Source organism: Tiliqua scincoides, chromosome 1 (assembly GCF_035046505.1).
Source record: "Tiliqua scincoides isolate rTilSci1 chromosome 1, rTilSci1.hap2, whole genome shotgun sequence".
In the NCBI taxonomy this organism is placed as follows: Eukaryota; Metazoa; Chordata; class Lepidosauria; order Squamata; family Scincidae; genus Tiliqua; species Tiliqua scincoides.
Genome location: NC_089821.1, coordinates 110,817,385 through 110,834,207, shown reverse-complemented (window position 1 = coordinate 110,834,207; position 16,823 = coordinate 110,817,385). Strand labels below are relative to the sequence as shown.

At 42.0% G+C, this 16,823-nt stretch overlaps 1 protein-coding gene across 2 annotated transcripts in view; it reads left to right on the top strand.

Moving 5' to 3' along the window:
• The window catches only part of CWC22 (CWC22 spliceosome associated protein homolog), a 41,406-nt gene that overhangs the window by 2,125 nt on the left and 22,458 nt on the right, over positions 1-16,823 (top strand). For both annotated transcript variants that reach the window (XM_066612358.1, XM_066612357.1), the window contains exons 2-10: positions 2,670-2,794; positions 4,406-4,473; positions 5,590-5,706; positions 5,921-6,151; positions 7,481-7,609; positions 12,810-12,978; positions 14,612-14,665; positions 15,685-15,820; positions 15,909-16,115. In XM_066612358.1, coding sequence (XP_066468455.1) covers positions 2,768-2,794; positions 4,406-4,473; positions 5,590-5,706; positions 5,921-6,151; positions 7,481-7,609; positions 12,810-12,978; positions 14,612-14,665; positions 15,685-15,820; positions 15,909-16,115 — 1,138 coding nt within the window. In that variant the 5' untranslated portion in view covers positions 2,670-2,767. The remainder of the gene's footprint in view (positions 1-2,669; positions 2,795-4,405; positions 4,474-5,589; positions 5,707-5,920; positions 6,152-7,480; positions 7,610-12,809; positions 12,979-14,611; positions 14,666-15,684; positions 15,821-15,908; positions 16,116-16,823) is intronic.

Here is a 16,823-nt window from a genome sequence, read left to right as displayed (position 1 = left end):
ACTACTTGTCACATGGTAAATGCAACATGTAGTTTGGGTGTTAGAGAACTGGAATTTGTCAAATATTTGTCCCATCACCACTGTTAATAATAATAATAATAATAATAATAATAATAATAACTTTATTTTTACCCCGCCTTTCTCCCCGAAGGGACTCAAGGCGGCTTACAACATATTAAAAACATAATTTAAAAACAAATAAAAACATATTAACACATCATAAAAAACAGCAGTCAGAGTAAAAAATAGGTAAAAAGAGCATAGAGCAGCAGCAAGTCATAAAAGAATCAGGCCTGTAAAAAATATTAAAAGATGTTAAAAGATGTTAAAAGGCCGAGAACTCAGAAGGCTTGTTTAAACAGAAGGGTCTTCAGGCCTCGCCGAAAGGTCTCAAGAGAGGGAGCCATTCTTAAGTCAAGGGGAAGGGAGTTCCATAGCATTGGTGCCACTACTGAGAAGGCCCTATTTCTTGCAGCCGCCCCACGTACCTCCCTAGGCGGCGGCACTTGTAAAAAGGCCTTCTCTGATGACCTAAGGGGACGAGCCGGATTGTACGGGAGTAGGCGATCTCTAAGATACCTTGGTCCAGAGCAGTATAGGGCTTTAAAGGTCAATACCAGCACCTTGAATTGGGCCGGGAAACGAATGTTCAAATACTTTCTGTCCCCACTGCAAGCCATCAAACCCTGAAAACTATGGGGATTCCAATAACAAACCAAGAGCAACTTTGGGGCCGAGATCCATAAAATACGGCTGTTCTTCACAACATTTCTAAATTTGGGATACTGGTGCTGTTGTGTTCACCATTGCAGGGTGTGTGAGTGAGTGAAATAAAAAGTATGTATCGTGGTATGTGCGGTGGTGGTATAAATAAGGACTGTTCCAGTAAAAGGATGACTCTCACCATATGAGATGATACTTGGTTGGGCTATAACCAAAAGAGTCTGATGGGGAGAGAGAAGCACTACTTTGTTTTGTGTTTGGAGGCAGCGTGCATATTTGAAGGTTTTCCTGCTACAGTTGCTCCCGCATATCCTCAAACTCGGTTTCCGCTGTTTCAGGTATCCGCAGTTCACAAATTCCCCCCATCACACTCATTTGTTTTTGTTTGTTTGCCTATTTGCAGCCCTCCAAACTGATTCCTCTTCGCGCCTGTTTGTTAGTGCTAACTGCTTCCGCCAAACCCATTCTCTTCTCACCTACTTGTTAATGCTAATAAGCAGGTACAAAGACATAGCAGTTTGGAGGCAAGTTTCAATAAGCAGATGTGAAGAGGAAGCAGTTTGAAGGGCTAGTGCAGAACCTCTTCATGCCTGCTGCTTAGTGCTTGACCTCCAAACTGCTTCCTCTTTACACTTGGAGGGCAAGTGCTAACAAGCGGGAGCATAGCAGTTTGGAGCACTTACGCAGAGCGGAGGGCTGATACAGAGCGACAGTAAGCATACGGTTCACTGCTATCCACAGTTTCGGGTATCCATGGTAGTATCCGCGAATACAGGAGGATGACTGTACATTTATAGTACACAATGGCAAAGTTTAACTGTTTTTTACAAATAGGGGAGGCTTAAAGTTGTGGATTGAGAAGCATAAACAGGTAGGCCTTGATGCTGCCAAAGTGTGACATGGTAAAGTAACTTAAAAATAGTGCTGCATATGGAAAAGCTTGTCATAATTCACACTCAATTTGCAGCTTTCAGTTGAGTATATATGCTGATTATCAGAACAGGAACCTGAGCACAATGCGATATTGTATCTATTAAATATGTGGCCAAATGCACCCTGTCACTCAGGCTGTTTATCCTGGCAAGTGCTTATTGGCAGATTAATCTCCAACTCCCTTGCTACAATTCTCCCTACTTATCAAGGGTATTTATTAGACTTTACTCTGCAAAAAAAAGTGATAAGTAATAATGCTAATTGTGATGTTTCTAGCAAGAGCAATGAAAAGAAACTAGGGGCACAATCCAAGTCTGGTCTTTAGCTGCCACAGGTCCCTTGCACCAACCTGCACTGGGTCTGGACTGGTGAAGGGAGAGTTTGCCAAGGGAGGATAGTGGGAGGACAGAATGGCAGCATTTCAGGGGGGCGGCGGACCAGTGGGCAGACCTGGCCTGAGATGGGGTGGGACCACCAGTGGTCCCATCTGGTTGGCCTCTGTGAGTGTGGTGGGCCACTGTGAGATACAAGAAGCTGGACTAGTTGGGCTTTTGGCCTGATCCAGCAGGACCCTTCTTACGTTCTTATGACTGTCCTGAGTGACCTAGGCCATATCTTTAACCCTCCTCCCGAGCAGTTTGGAATTATACTGTACTACTCAGATCTGCACCAGTGAAATTGGTGGTGCAGATCTGAGTAGCCCAGTTGGGGTGGCTGCCATGTGACATGGGGAAAATAAATCCCCATACTCCGAATTGCATGGCAGCCATCACCTACCCTCACTGGATACAGTGCAGGCCAGTTGGCTTGCCTGTTCCAGCATAGGATAGGATTGGGCTGCCTGGCTGGAAGTAAGACCCATTGAACACAGTGGAATGTACTTCTGACTAGACACAGCTAGGACTATGCTGCAAGTCCCTTAGTTGTTCAGAACATATACAACTACAAATAGAAATTAGCTTGTTACTGCTACTTTATGTTCAAAATATTGTTTCAGTCTTTTTTCTTTTTAGATGAACTGTTCTTTGTTGGAAGAATAATCAAGGGCTCCAGATTGTTATCAACATACAGGAATCCGAAATTTAGAGTTTTAAGTCGATAAAGAACAAAAATGAAAAGTGGAGTGACACAAGTAAATGTAAGTGGCCTCAGTAGTACCTGTGATGGCAACAGTGACAGCTGCTTTTCTCAAGAGAGAATGTGGGGACTGAAGGAGGAGCAGAGGCATGCCTCTCCCTTTGGGCTTTTGCTGTGCCAGAAGAATTTTCATGTTATATTCTTTTAAAAAAATCTGCTAATTGTTTATATTTACTCACAATAATTTACATATCTTGGGAGCCTCAAACCCTTTGTGACAATAAAGACCCAGAGAGAGAAGGTATGTGGGTGAACAGTCAGTGGTGATAGTTGCTATTGCTCCTCACTGCCAGAGTGAAAGGGTATGCAGGAAGAGGAGGAGCAGATGCTGACTGCCCAGCTACTCTGTCCCTGGAAGCTAGAAGCCTTTGCATGAAAACAAGAACTCTGGATTTAGGATGAGGGTCCAGCCTGCAGATGCTCCCTTACTGCCCCATGGGCCAGAGTTTGGGAGGCTCTGTCTCAGTGGTTCTCACACATTTAGCACCAGGACAGAATGAGACTCTGTCAGGACCCACCGGAAGTGATGTCATGACCGGAAGTGACATCATCCAGCAGGAAAAATTTTGACTATCTAGGCTGTAGTCCTATCCACACTTACCCAGGAGTAAATTTCCTTTACTATCATTGTTAAAAGAATATATGTAGTAGTTTGTTAAAAGTACAGGTCTGTAACATTTCCCCAAATGTAGTCACATATCATGGTAGCACCAAGTCTAATATATTAAAAATAAAATATTTAAATGAATGGGAACCCACCTGAAATTGCCTCACGACCCACCTAGTGGGTCCCAACCCATCTGTCAGGACCCACCGGAAGTGATACTATGACCGGAAGTGACATCATCAAGCAGGAAAATTTTTAGCTATCCTAGGCTGCAGTCTTTCCCACACTTACCCAGGAGTAAGTCCTGTTGACTATCATTGTTAAAAGAATATACATAGAAGCTTGTTAAAAGTACAGGTCTGTAACATTCCCCAAATGCAGTCACATACCATGGTAGCATCAAGTCTAATATATTAAAATAAAATATTGAAATGAATGGGGACCCACCTGAAATGGGCTTGCGACCCACCTAGTGGGTCCCAACCCACAGTTTGAGAAACACTGCCCTAGAAAATGTTTGATGGTGCTGATTGTGGAGGTTGACAATGTATTTGTTGCCCTGTGACTTCCAAGTAAATGTGTCTCCCACATACATGTGCTGTTTTTCTACTTAGCTTTGTATATATTTCTCTTATTACCTATATATGCATGTGTTGATAAACTGCTATATGTCAAGCACTCTTGAACTTATGAAAGAATGCAGCATATGAACATGAATCCAAGCTTTACGTATTATCTGAACATTTGTTATTGCATATAACATGGTTGGGCCAAGATGTATGGTGGGTGTGCATATTATATCTTGTGGAGAATCACACCCTCAAGGAGCAGGGGATGCAAGAGATTACAGTGGCAAGGAGGCTGGAAAAGCCTCATTAGGAGTGTGGAAGACTCTCAGGAGTGTGGAAGACTCTCTGAAATAGCTAATTTTTACAACAGTAAGGCTGTATGATCTGCCTAGCCTTTCTTTCTGTTGTTTTTGACAATTACTTTTGTGTTTTAAAGTCTGGTTCTAGTTATGAAAGAAAAGAAACTTATAAATCTCGTCAGAGAAGTTCCTCTCCAGAAGACAGGTAAAAGCTATTCTTATGATTACTTATAGTTGATAAAATTCATTATAAACAATACATTTGGGAATGTTTCATTAGTTTATAATTGAGATGAAGTTGCAGTATTTGGGTGTTGGATTATTGGGTAAGGAATGCTTTTTGTGCTGACTTCTAGACACATATCTGAAGCATGTTGAACTTATCACAATGAGGACGCAATCCTAGCTCGCCCTTGGGCTGGCGCAAGTCCCTTGTGCCAGCCCAGGAGGGTCGCAAATGTGCCATAAGGCATGTTTGTGACTCCTCAAGAGTTGGCTGGGCTCGCTGAAGGAGGCCTGCCGGCCTGCAGAGCTTGCATCCAGCCTCCATGTCGACTCTTCTGAGAAGCCTTGCGTCGGTCAAGCTTGGCTGATGCAAGGATCTGGGGTGGGTGGGAGGGAGGTGTTCTGGGGAGGGTGGTCCTGGGGGCGGTTAGGTGGGGGGAGTGGGATGCAGGGCTGGGACCCTGCAGTTATGCTAGATTCCAACCCCATTCCCCGAGCAACACAGAGCGGCTTCAAGCAGCTCTGCTCTCTTCACACTTGTACCACTTCCTGAGGTGACAGAACTCCTGAGAGACCCATAGGAGCTGCAGTGGCTTACTCGGAGGTAAAGGTAAGAGTTGGCTGAGCCGCTTTGGCACCCTATCTCACGCTGGATACCCTCATGGCTTGCCTGTTCCAGCGCAGGATAGGATTGTACTGCACACTGTTCTCCTGGCACTTGTTAAACATTGCTTCCTTTCTTGCTCTTTTTTCCCCATGTTGTCCCCTCCCCCATCTCCTTGCAGTTGCTCTCCTGTAAATGTTCCAGGATATGGTTGGAGGGTAAATGATATAGCCACTTTGCTGAAGCTGGCAAGTCTAGGTCTGCCTAGCCTTTCTTTCTATAGTTTTTTCACCTTAAACAGTCACTGCTGCAATTTCCAGGAGTCTCAAAATATGGAGTATATATAAGTTGAAGTCATGAGTCTCCTAGGATTATAGATTTGACACCAAAGCTTACTTTCCAGAGTTGGTAGCCCCCACAAAAAGCTATGACATGTGATTCAGTGTTGATTTTTTAAAATGATTACTAATGGTTTGAACTCTTGTGGAATAGGTACATGGAACATAGAAGGTCTCGGACGCCAGAAGGTAAACGTTCCTTGGATCACAGCAGGCCTGACAGGGAACGTTCAGAAAAAGGCCATTATAGTGACAAAAGCACAGAGTCAAGGTGAATATTTATTTCATTTAAAAGATTTATATAACACTTTTCCTGAAGATCAGAGTGAATATCAATGTTCATGTGCTGTCTCTCAGCAGTTTGGTATGTGTTTTTTGCCTAAATATAAGAATAATACAAATGAATGCACATTATTGGCAGCATATTTAGCATTTTCTTGCTTGATAAGTCTTTAAAAGTGTGAAATATATTTTCTTATCTTCAGAGGAAGAGAGAGGGAGAAAAAGGAAAGAGAGAGGGAGCCTGACTGGAGAAAGCACAGAAGTTCCCCTTCACCTGACAGGAAAAATACTGTAGAGCAATCAAGATTGCATGATGAACCCCCTCCAAAGAAGAAAAAGGAGGACCTGGATCCAATTCTTACACGCACCGGAGGTGCTTACATTCCTCCAGCAAAACTTAGGATGATGCAAGCACAAATCACTGATAAAAATAGGTGGGTCAAATGTAAGCACGTTACATACCTTTTGGCTGATAAAAAGCTATAATCAGAAACTGGTGTTCTTAAATTCTTATGCAGAAATAACATGTGCTGGTTGACTTGTCAAAAGCTCTCATCTTTAGTAGGAAAGGGTGAAACTGGGAATGTAGAAGCTCATGGAGAAGAAAGTGGGAACCATCCTGGCATGGCTGGTGCCAGAGAAATCTTAGCTGTATAGTGATACAGGAGCGTGTTGGCCCTGTAAAGTGTATGACATTGTTGAAGTATGTGCAGTATGTCTTTATTTAACACATTTCTGCCCAGCCCACAGGTGTACACATTTGGTCCCTGTTGTGGATACGTGATGTTGGGCAGAAATGGCTTAAGTTTCTTTAGCCACTGGCGTAGCTAGGGGGGGGGCATGACACTAAGTTTTGCAGGGAGCCTCCCCGCAGTGTGCAAGCAGCTTCTCCCCTCTGGAGCCATTGGGGGGGGTTGCAAAATGGAGGCGAATGGCTCCCAAGGGGAGGCGCCGCTTGCATGCTGCGGGGAGGCTCCCTGCAAAACTTAGTGCCCCACCCCCTTCTAGCTACACCAGTGACTTTAGCAATTGGGTAACTCTGAAAGATAATGCTGTATAGGTGTCGAGTGCTTATATGCCAAATCAGAATTTGAAGTCCTAGATTTGTTTTTGACGTGCCAACCATAAGAGTGGAAATCCAGAGCCGAAGTGGCATTACGTTGCTTTGGGCTCTGAGGCAAACCATAGGGGAAAGGCCTTGCTTACATGTAAAGTGCTTCAACAGCCCCTTCTCCCTGCAACATTTCTTCTCCATACTCCTTTGTTAGCTTCCCTGCCTGGTAGTCTGCTGGGCAAGCTAAGGACTTCTACATTCAGGAGGAATGCCCATGAGATTTGTGTGAGCCCTTTTTCTGGCCAGTTGTGCCTGGAAGGCAGCAGTGATGTAACATTTTGCACTCAGCATGTTGTTTCACAGCTGTCCACCATCAAGGATCCCCTGGACAGTATCAGACTTGGCAACTGTTAAGTAAGGAAAGCTAGGGTTTTAACTGTAGGGCAAAATTGCCCTTCCTTGTTATCTCTGGATGCAGGCAAATTGCTATGCAATTTGAAGTAATTTCTTGGCAATGAAGTAATTTGGCTTAGTATAACAGGCAGGTAGATAGGTTTTAAACGTCATGCTTGGGAAACATTGCCTGAAAAATGCCATCATCTGCTCAGTACTTAAGCTGTCTAGCCAGTGCTATAACTTTGGTTTATAGTAGTCTACTTAGTTCTTTTGATTTTAATGTCTAAATAAATCTGTAATATTTTGTAAACAGTTTAGCATATCAGAGGATGAGTTGGGAAGCACTGAAGAAATCTATCAATGGTCTTGTTAATAAAGTGAATGTTTCCAATATTGAAAATATAATCCATGAACTGCTTCAAGAAAATATTGTCAGAGGAAGGTAAGTGTATTTTGACTCCTTGACAATCTTTTGCCTATTTTTTAGTCTATAAAGAGATTTATTGCATTAATTCCTAGCATGTCAGTCAGCTTCTAATATTTGGATTCTCTGTTTAAAGAAGAATAGCTTAGGGTTGGGTATAGCATGTTAGAGTTCATTGTTTGTTTGAGGTATAGAAAAAAGATTACGGCTGAGTTCCTGAGTGCATTGATTTAGGAGTAAGGCTTCAGTGGGCATGCATGGTTTTGAATGTGTGTTGTTATTGTAATTTCTGATGAAATTGCAGTTCAGTGGCAAAATTAGTTCAGAGCTGCAACCAGACCTTGGGTCTACCTTTGTCCATATGAGCCTCCTTGAGCTTTGTGATCAGCCTTCCAACTCCGCTAAGTAACCTGAAATGTTGGGGTATAAATCGCTTTTTCAGATCAAGAAAATAGAAGCTTGTAAACAAGTCCTCAACATGAATCACGTCCCTGCTTGTTCTCTTGGAAGCAATTTGTTACTTGCTGCAGACAATCAGCAAAGTGGATAATTTTTATACTGGTTATAGCTGGATCCTATCACCTTGAAACCACCTTTATCCTATTAACAATAAGCACTCGTACTTCAGTCAGATAAAATAAGACTAGCAGATTTAATGGGTTGTTCTGGATCAGCTTGTTTGGTGGCTCTGATCCTTTTTAATTTGTATTAATGGTTTTTAATTAATTTTTGTTTACTGCATTGTTATCCCGCCTTTCTTGGGGACGCTGAGGGGACCCAAAGCAGATTTTTACTCTACCTTTCTCCCATTATGGGCACTCAGGGCATCTTACAATAATTTAAATAATAAAAACAGTAGAAAGCAATAACAAAACAATAAAAAAAATTTAAAATCTCTTTGTGCCTCTTTCCCTACTGGCTACCTTCAGCACCACTGGAACCATTTCATGTTGGCTGCTTATCAACTAAGTGCGAGTGGGAGAGCAGTAGGAGATAATGATGGAGAGGCTCCTACGTAGGAGGGTTTTGACTTGTATTTATATAAAAGTGCAGATCTATTTTTTCTTTTAGCCTAAGTTTCTTAAATGCAGAAGCTCTGTTTTCGAACACATTAGTTTCAGGGGGTCTATTAATAAGTTGTATTGTTCATACAGTGGGCCCTTAGTATCCATGAGAGATCTGTTGCAGTGGGCCCTTAGTATTCATGGGGTCCTGTTCCAGGTCCCCTATGGATACCGAAATCCATGGATGCTGTCTGTGGGGAGCCAGGTTGCTGCGCTGCAATTATGTTAGGGCCACACTAGCTTCACTGGGCCTGCAGCCAACTCCATGGGGCTCCTTGGATGGCCTCCAGGATGCAATTGGAAACCATTTATGTTCATATCTGGGAGGTGTTGTGCAGGGAGGTCCATGGAGTGGGCCATGAGCCTCCCCGCCTCTCAGAACACTTCCTTGATGCAAACAGAAGTGGCTTCTGGTTGCATCCTGGATGCCTTCTGAAGTGCAGGCTTGACGTCTGTGAATGATAGAATCCATGGATACCTAAGAAATCACTGGACATAAGAACATAAGAAGAGCCTTTCTGGATCAGGCCAAAGGCCCATCTAGTCCAGCTTCCTGTATCTCACAGCGGTCCACCAAATGCTTCAGGGACATCAGACAACAGACGCAATCTGTGTTGTGGTGCCCTCCCCTGCATCTGGCAATCAGAGGCAGCCTACCTCTGAAATCAGGAGCTTGCACATACCTACCATGACTTGTAATTTGTGATGAGCTTTTCTTCCAGAAATTTGTCCATACCCCTCTTAAAGGCATCTAGGCAAGATGTCGTCATTACTTCCTGTGGCAAGGAGTTCCACAGACTAATTACATACTGGGTAAAGAAATACTTTCTTTTGTCTGTCCTAACTCTCCTAACACTCAACTTTAGTGAATGCCCCCTGGTTCTAGTGTTCTCTCTAAGAGCGTGTCTCTATCCACTCTATCCATCTCCTGCATAATTTTGTATGTCGCAATCATGTCCCCCCTCAGACGCCTCTTTTCTAGGCTGAAGTGGCCCAAATGCTGTAGCCTTTTCTCATAAGGAAGGTGTCCCAGCCCAGTAATCATTTTGGTCACTCTCTTTTGCACTTTTTCCATTTCCACTATGTCCTTTTTGAGATGTGACCAGAACTGGACACAATACTCCAAGTGTGGCCTTACCATTGATTTGTGCATTGGCGTTATAATATTAGCTGTCTTATTCTCAATACCTTTTCTAATGATCCCAAGTATGGAATTAGCCTTCTTCTCAGCCACCATCCATTGGGTCAACACTTTCATCGAGCTGTCCACAAGCACCCCAAGATCTCTCTCCTGATCTCTCACAGACAGCTCAGAACCCATTAGCCTATATATGAAGTTGATTTTTTCCCTCAGTGTGCATGACTTTACTTTTACTTACATTGAAACTCATCTGCCATTTTGCTGCCCATTCTGCCAGTTTGGAAATACCTTTCTGGAGCTCTTCACAATCTCTTCTGGTCTTTACCACTCGGAAAAGTTTGGTGTCATCCGCAAACTTGGCCAGCTCGCTGCTTAGCCCTTTCTGCAGGTCATTTATGAACAGGTTGAAAAGCACTGGTCCCAGGACAGATCCTTTGGGGCACTCTGCTTTTCACCTCTCTCCATTGTGAAAATTGCCCAGTAATGTCCCCTCTCTGTTGCTGTAGCCGTCAATTTCACTCCTGATACTGTAAGTTTTGTTCTGGTTGTTGGATTCATTCTGCTGTTTTGTCAGTTTCCAACCTTGTCTTTTACTCCAGATGTTGTCAATTTCACTTTGACTTGTCAGTTTCACCGCAGAGCCTTGAGAATGCTCCTGAGTAGCTTCCTACTCAGCAGCACTAGCTGTGAACTGGAAGTGAAGGCTGAAAGTGATGTTCATAAATTGGGACGCTTCTCTAACTCTCTGACTCAGTGTTTCTCAATGAGTGGTACTTAAGATGGTTGGTGGTACACATGGGACCAGCACTGCAACACAACAAGCAGTATTGGGAGGCTTGGCTTGGGGGGCAGAGCTCCGGCATGCACTTTTCGCATGTTTGAAAAAGCCCTCCCGTCTTCCCTGAGCCTGTTACTGTTGTTTGTCGCATTACATTGTGTCTGGCCTCCCAGTCTGGAAGTAACTAGTGATATATCATTGGCAGTTACTTCCGGTGATACTTTCACTAGGTGGACCATGTGAAGTGGTACAGCGGGGGATAAACGTTGAGAAACGCTGCTCTAACTCAGGGATGCCCAAACCCCAGTCCAGGGACCACTTGCGGCCCTCAGGAGCTCCCAATTCAGACCTCTGGGAGTCCCCAGTCTCCAGTGAGCCTCTGACCCTCTGGAGACTTGCTGGAGCCTGTGCTGGCTCAACGCAGCTGCTCTCAGCATGAGGATGACTGTTCAACCTCTCACCTGAGCTGTGGGACAAGGGCTCCCTCCACTACCTGCTGTTTCACATCTGTGTTGCAGCAGTGGCAGCAAAGGAAAAACTGGCCTTACTTTGTGCAAGGCCTTTTATAGGCCTTGAGCTACTGCAAGACCATTCATTCATATAAGTTCCATCTCTAATAAATTTGTTTATGTAAGTTTATTCAAATTTCAATTATTTTTTCCCCGGGCGCCAACACAGTGTCAGAGAGATGATGTGACCCTCGTGCCAAAATGTTTGGACACTCCTGCTCTAACTGAATTACAGGACTACTGTACTGCATGTTTAGATTGGCTCTGTGTAGTTCTTAAGTAAGTAAGAGCTAGTCTGGTATAGAGCCTTGAGTGTTGGCTGGCCCATGTTGAAATCTATTCACTAGTCATGACACTTACTCACAAGGTGGTTATGAGGAAAAAAAGGAAGAGGATAACAATAGGACCTACCCTGAGTTTCAAAAAGGAATAAAAATTATTCTAAAAAAACCACTGATTCAAACCTTTGGAGGCTTGAACACTAAAAAGCTTTCAGGACTGTTTAGTCAGAATTTGTGATTAAATTGGTTTTCTAGTGTTCTTTAGAGTCATTTCACTGATTTCCATTTTCCAGCTAATGGCAATTGAATGAAAACAAGACAAAGTTCTATAGCAGTTGATTTGCTTCTGTAACTTATTATGTAACTTATGATTGTTAATTGCTCAATCATCTGTCTCTTCCCCCCCCCCCCCGCTCATATTAAATCAAGATTAGCTGTAAGGGGAAATAACTGCCTTGTCATAAGCAGAATTATTGCTTCTGTTGAAGAATAAGCAGTGGCATCCAATGAACTTCTAATCCACAAAGATCCTCTTTTGACATGCTTCCTTAGTACTGTAATTAAAACATGGATTGTCAGTAAACACATTTCTTCACTATGTCAGCAACTCTGTAAATATTTAAGACTTAAATGTAGTCATGAAAATTACTTGATGGTTAAATCAGGAGACAAATTATTTTTGTAATTACCTATGCATCTTTTGTAGCATGTCCCTAGCGTTCACGTGGCACTGAGAAGGTGTTCTGTGCTGTAGTTCTACCATCCTTCCAGTAGATCCATAGCAGCCTAATGATTTCTTTTGTTTAAAAGCATAAGGACAGTAGTTTGTTCTTTTAATGACCTTTAATTTTAAATATGTTTTAAACTTATCACTGGTCCCTGGAGAGACCGTATAGTGGCATTGCTGGAGATTGTCTCCACTAGGATTGTATTGTGAAGAATACAGTCAGTTTTGGCACAAGCTTGATCTTCTCTATGAAAACATTGATGTACTCCTGACACATGAAAGAGAGCGGTATCAGGAGTGACCTGTTAATGTTTTAAAATTGGATTTACTTGTCACTTTGGTTAGGGACAGTATACAAAGATAGTTTGTAGAGCAAGAATAATAATGTGTTGATATTGCAGTAATAGTGTTTACTTTTCAAAAGAACCCTGGTCAGCTAAGCCTGATAAAAGAATAACTTCTGAGCTCTTGAAAGGCTTAATAGTTGCAATATAGGTTTGTATTGTGAGTGGGGGAAAAAGAAAAGTCAAATATGTCTTTAATGAATATTATGTAGCTTAGCGTTACTGCAGTAGAAATCCAAACTAATGCAATCTGAGGAGCCCCTGGACATATTCAAGGTATTGAGGTATATGCTGCTATATAAATCATATTGTAGATAAAACATTGAAATGGTTTTCATAAAACTTCTTCAGCATGCCTATGTTCTCATTTACAGGGGATTATTGTCAAGATCAATTTTGCAAGCCCAGGGTGCTTCACCAATCTTTACTCATGTTTATGCAGCAGTTGTAGCAATCATCAATTCAAAGTTTCCAAATATTGGAGAACTGATTCTCAAGAGGCTCATTTTGAACTTTCGCAAAGGGTACAGAAGAAATGATAAGGTATGTAAGAAAAGTTACTCCACAAAATGATAGCATAAGATTAATTGTATCTCTACCTTGCTTGCACCGAAATAAAGGTGTATTTAGTGTCATTGTATTTAGTGAGATTGACTTCCATGTTAAGTGTACCCAACTCCTAAACATACTATCTTGTCTTCAGAAGACGTGTGGGGTAAGCATGAAAATCTGTGACTTTCTCCCAGAATCTTTTATAATCTGTGTGTGGTGGTGGTGGTGCAAAATAACTTCAAAAAGGTTTTATTTTTGAGTCCAGTTTCTTTTTTAAGGCTCTTGGCTTAGTTGTGGTTTTGTGTATCATAACAGTCTCAGCTAATCTCCAACAATAATGCTGTGATCCTCAAAGCAGGATCTCCCCTGGGTGTGTGTGTGCTGAGTGCATACTCCACGTTTCCCCAAAAGTACTACAAGCTATATAGTATTTTTCTCTTGCGTACTTCATGAAGTTGCCTTATACAAGTCGGACTGGCTAAGGCTGGTGGCCATTCTCCAAGGTGTCTGAGTTCTTTCCCACCCCCACCGCTTGAGATCCTTTAACTGAATATGCTGGTGAATCAAACCTATAACTTCTGTACACAAAGCATGTGGTCAAGAACTAAGATATTTTGCCCCTCCTTCCCTCTTGGATTGCTAGATTTAAAGGTTATAGTGTTAACCATTGTACCGTGTTTGGAACTTCAGCACATGGGTGTCATTTACAGATTTGTAAATTTTGTGTGGTATATTTTCTTCCCTTGAGCCTTTAAGTCCTCAGGAAAGAGTATTACCAGCCACATGTTTGACTTATCACTGCTGCAGTTGATTTATTGTAATTGTTCTTTGGAGAAGTTTATACCCACTTGTGTTTTTCTCTTCGTTGTAGGAAGTTGTTTTTAGATTTAGAGGTTTTGGGAAGGATTATTTTCTCCTATGATATCTCTTGTAGGCATTGGGCCAGTTCACATGTCTGTCTTCCAAGTCAAAAGCTGCTGCATAGCGATATCTCTGTCAGCAGAAATGGTTTTATGAAAATGTTTTTATGGAAGCATCCCATGTATCAGGACATTGTAATTGCAATCCTAGCCTCCTAGAAAAGCATTTTTCTGAACTTTTGTTATTTCTGTTCAGTATGCACTGACTATACTTTCATAAGACATTTTATTGCATAAATAGGGAAAACTCTTTTATCTTTCAAAATAAGTCAGTTGGCCCACTGAGTTGTGAGGATCCAATCGCAATCAGTCATCTAAAAATTTCCTGGTCTTTACTGTTATAGATTCAGCAGCTAAATTCTTGAAGTGTGTCCCAATCTTGGTTACTAGTGAGCATATTTCATTGTGAATCTTTGTAACCTCATAAAATAGTATAAACATTATCAGGTATTCGGGGAAGAAACTAATTATCTGGATCCTGGAATGCATGTTACAGCACACTTAAATGCACAGTCAAATACAGTCCCTAGTCCAAGGAAGAAGGGCAGCTGGCAGGTAGCACATCTTCCTCAGTGAAGAACATCACCAAGGGAAGAGCTTTTTTTCATCTTTTAATGTAAAATTTGAATATTTTTATAAGATGTTTGGATCTGCTTCAATAGGAGATAAATCAAAATGACAGAAATTTCATCTTTGTTTTGCAGCAACTTTGTCTGACTGCTTCCAAGTTCGTTGCACATCTTATGAATCAAAATGTGGTAAGGTATTTTGTATAGCTGGTAACATATTTGCAATCATTCTAGTTTGGCTTATTAAAGGACTTGGAAAGAAATTTTGCTCTCAGCTACCCAAATAACGGGGGATCACAGACATTTCTTTTTAAATGTATGATTCTGGAGCTTACTCCCCACCTAGCCAATCTGTTGTCCGTACACTTCCACAGTAAATCAGACTTTGTAATTATCATGAAATTGGAACCTTGGTTAATGAAGTGTTACATTTCAGCAGTTTTTCTAAACACCTTCAGATAGTTTGGGTTCTTCACTAGCAGGCAGTCACCAATAGTCTTGCTTTCTACCAATCTTGCACATATTAGTTTATTTGATTTGCAGACTTCGTTCTTGAATGTATTAATTCAGTTGACTTCTTTGCCTAATTGTGCCACAGAATGAGTCTGCATTTCTGAATGCAGGTAATAACTTAGGTCTAGTTATCCCTCTTAGTTTAACATTGAGAAAAAACTGAAACATTCTTCATTCTCTACATAATAAAGTCTACCCTTTTGAAGGTGTTTAAATGGAGTAGATGACATAATAATCTTGCCTTTGTATCCAACCTAATGGCCGCAACCACAATTGGTGACCCTTCAGCATGTAAATAACCAACCATTGATATATAGAGAACTACTTCTTACACAGCCATAATGCCCTGCAGAATGTTTGACTTTGAATGGCAGATTCTTTGGCAACATCAAACTGATTTTGTAACTCCCCCTCCCCCATCTTTACAAGCTATGTGTTTGGGGATTAGGGTAGTTTCTAGTGTTTTACATGAGTAAGCAAATAAATGATTCCCCATCCAGGGCTAAAAAGTGTGTCCAAAACACCCCTTGGTGCAGGGAGCCATTTGAACCCATCTCTCAGTTGGTGGCTGGTTTTTGCCACCCTGTTATGAGTACATATATTTCAGATAAATGCAGAATGAAAAGCCAGAGGAATGTAGTTCATAATGATATTTTTTGTGGTATTTTCTACCCCCACCCCCCACCCCCAATAAGGCTCATGAGGTTTTATGTTTGGAAATGCTCACATTGCTTCTGGAAAGACCTACAGATGACAGCATTGAAGTAGCAATTGGGTTTCTAAAGGAATGTGGCCTCAAGCTGACAGAAGTGTCTCCTAGAGGTATAAATGGTATGTATGCCCTTCTGATGACTTCCTTCATGATACCTGTGGGTTTTTATTATGTTGATTTTAAAGTTGGTTTGTTTTTAAACTGCAGCCATTTTTGACCGTCTTCGTCACGTTCTGCACGAATCTGAAACTGACAAGCGGGTTCAGTACATGATAGAAGTCATGTTTGCTGTGCGTAAAGATGGCTTCAAAGATCATCCAATTATTCCAGATGGCCTGGATCTTGTGGAGGAGGAGGATCAGTTTACCCATATGTTGCCTTTGGAAGATGATTATAATCCAGAAGATGTTCTTAGTAAGCATGGTGTTACTTGTTGCATGGTGTTACAAGCATGAGCTTGTTGGAAAAGAGCCAGAGGCCACAGGCTGACCAAGAGGAGTAGCAAGCAGTACTGTGTAGTGGTTAATGCTTGCATGTGTTCTCTGCTTCCTGGGTTTGCTGGGTCAGCATAGGGAGAGGTAGACCTATCCACTGCCACTATCTCAGAGATGATCAGGTGGAGGACGATCTGGAAAACAACACCCTTCCTGAAGAGCACAGAACCTGGGTGCCATTGTTTAAAATCAAACTGCAGTTGCGATCAAACCCAGACATGGCAGCCCCTGAATAATCAGTGAATATGGACTAGGCAGACAAGGAGTCAATGTATAACCAATTCATTAAAAACTCAGAAGAAAAAGAATTATACAAAAGGGGAAAGTGGAAGAGTAGGAAAAGTACAAAGAACAGGCTAAATCGACACAAATAGTTGACCAAATCGACTGCTGTAATTAGTAACATCTAGTGGAGTGAGCCGTGTTGCTCCTGAAAAACAAAAGCACACAAACCCAACGTATCACTGAACCTGTACAGTTGGCAGGCTAACCCGGAGTGCAAAGAACCAACAAAATTAGGTCCAAATCCTAACCAACTTTCCAGCACTGGCATAGCGGTGCCAGTTGGCATCCTGCAGTTGGGTGGCACTCACAGGGCTCCTCAAAGTAAGGCATTGTTTGTTTCCTT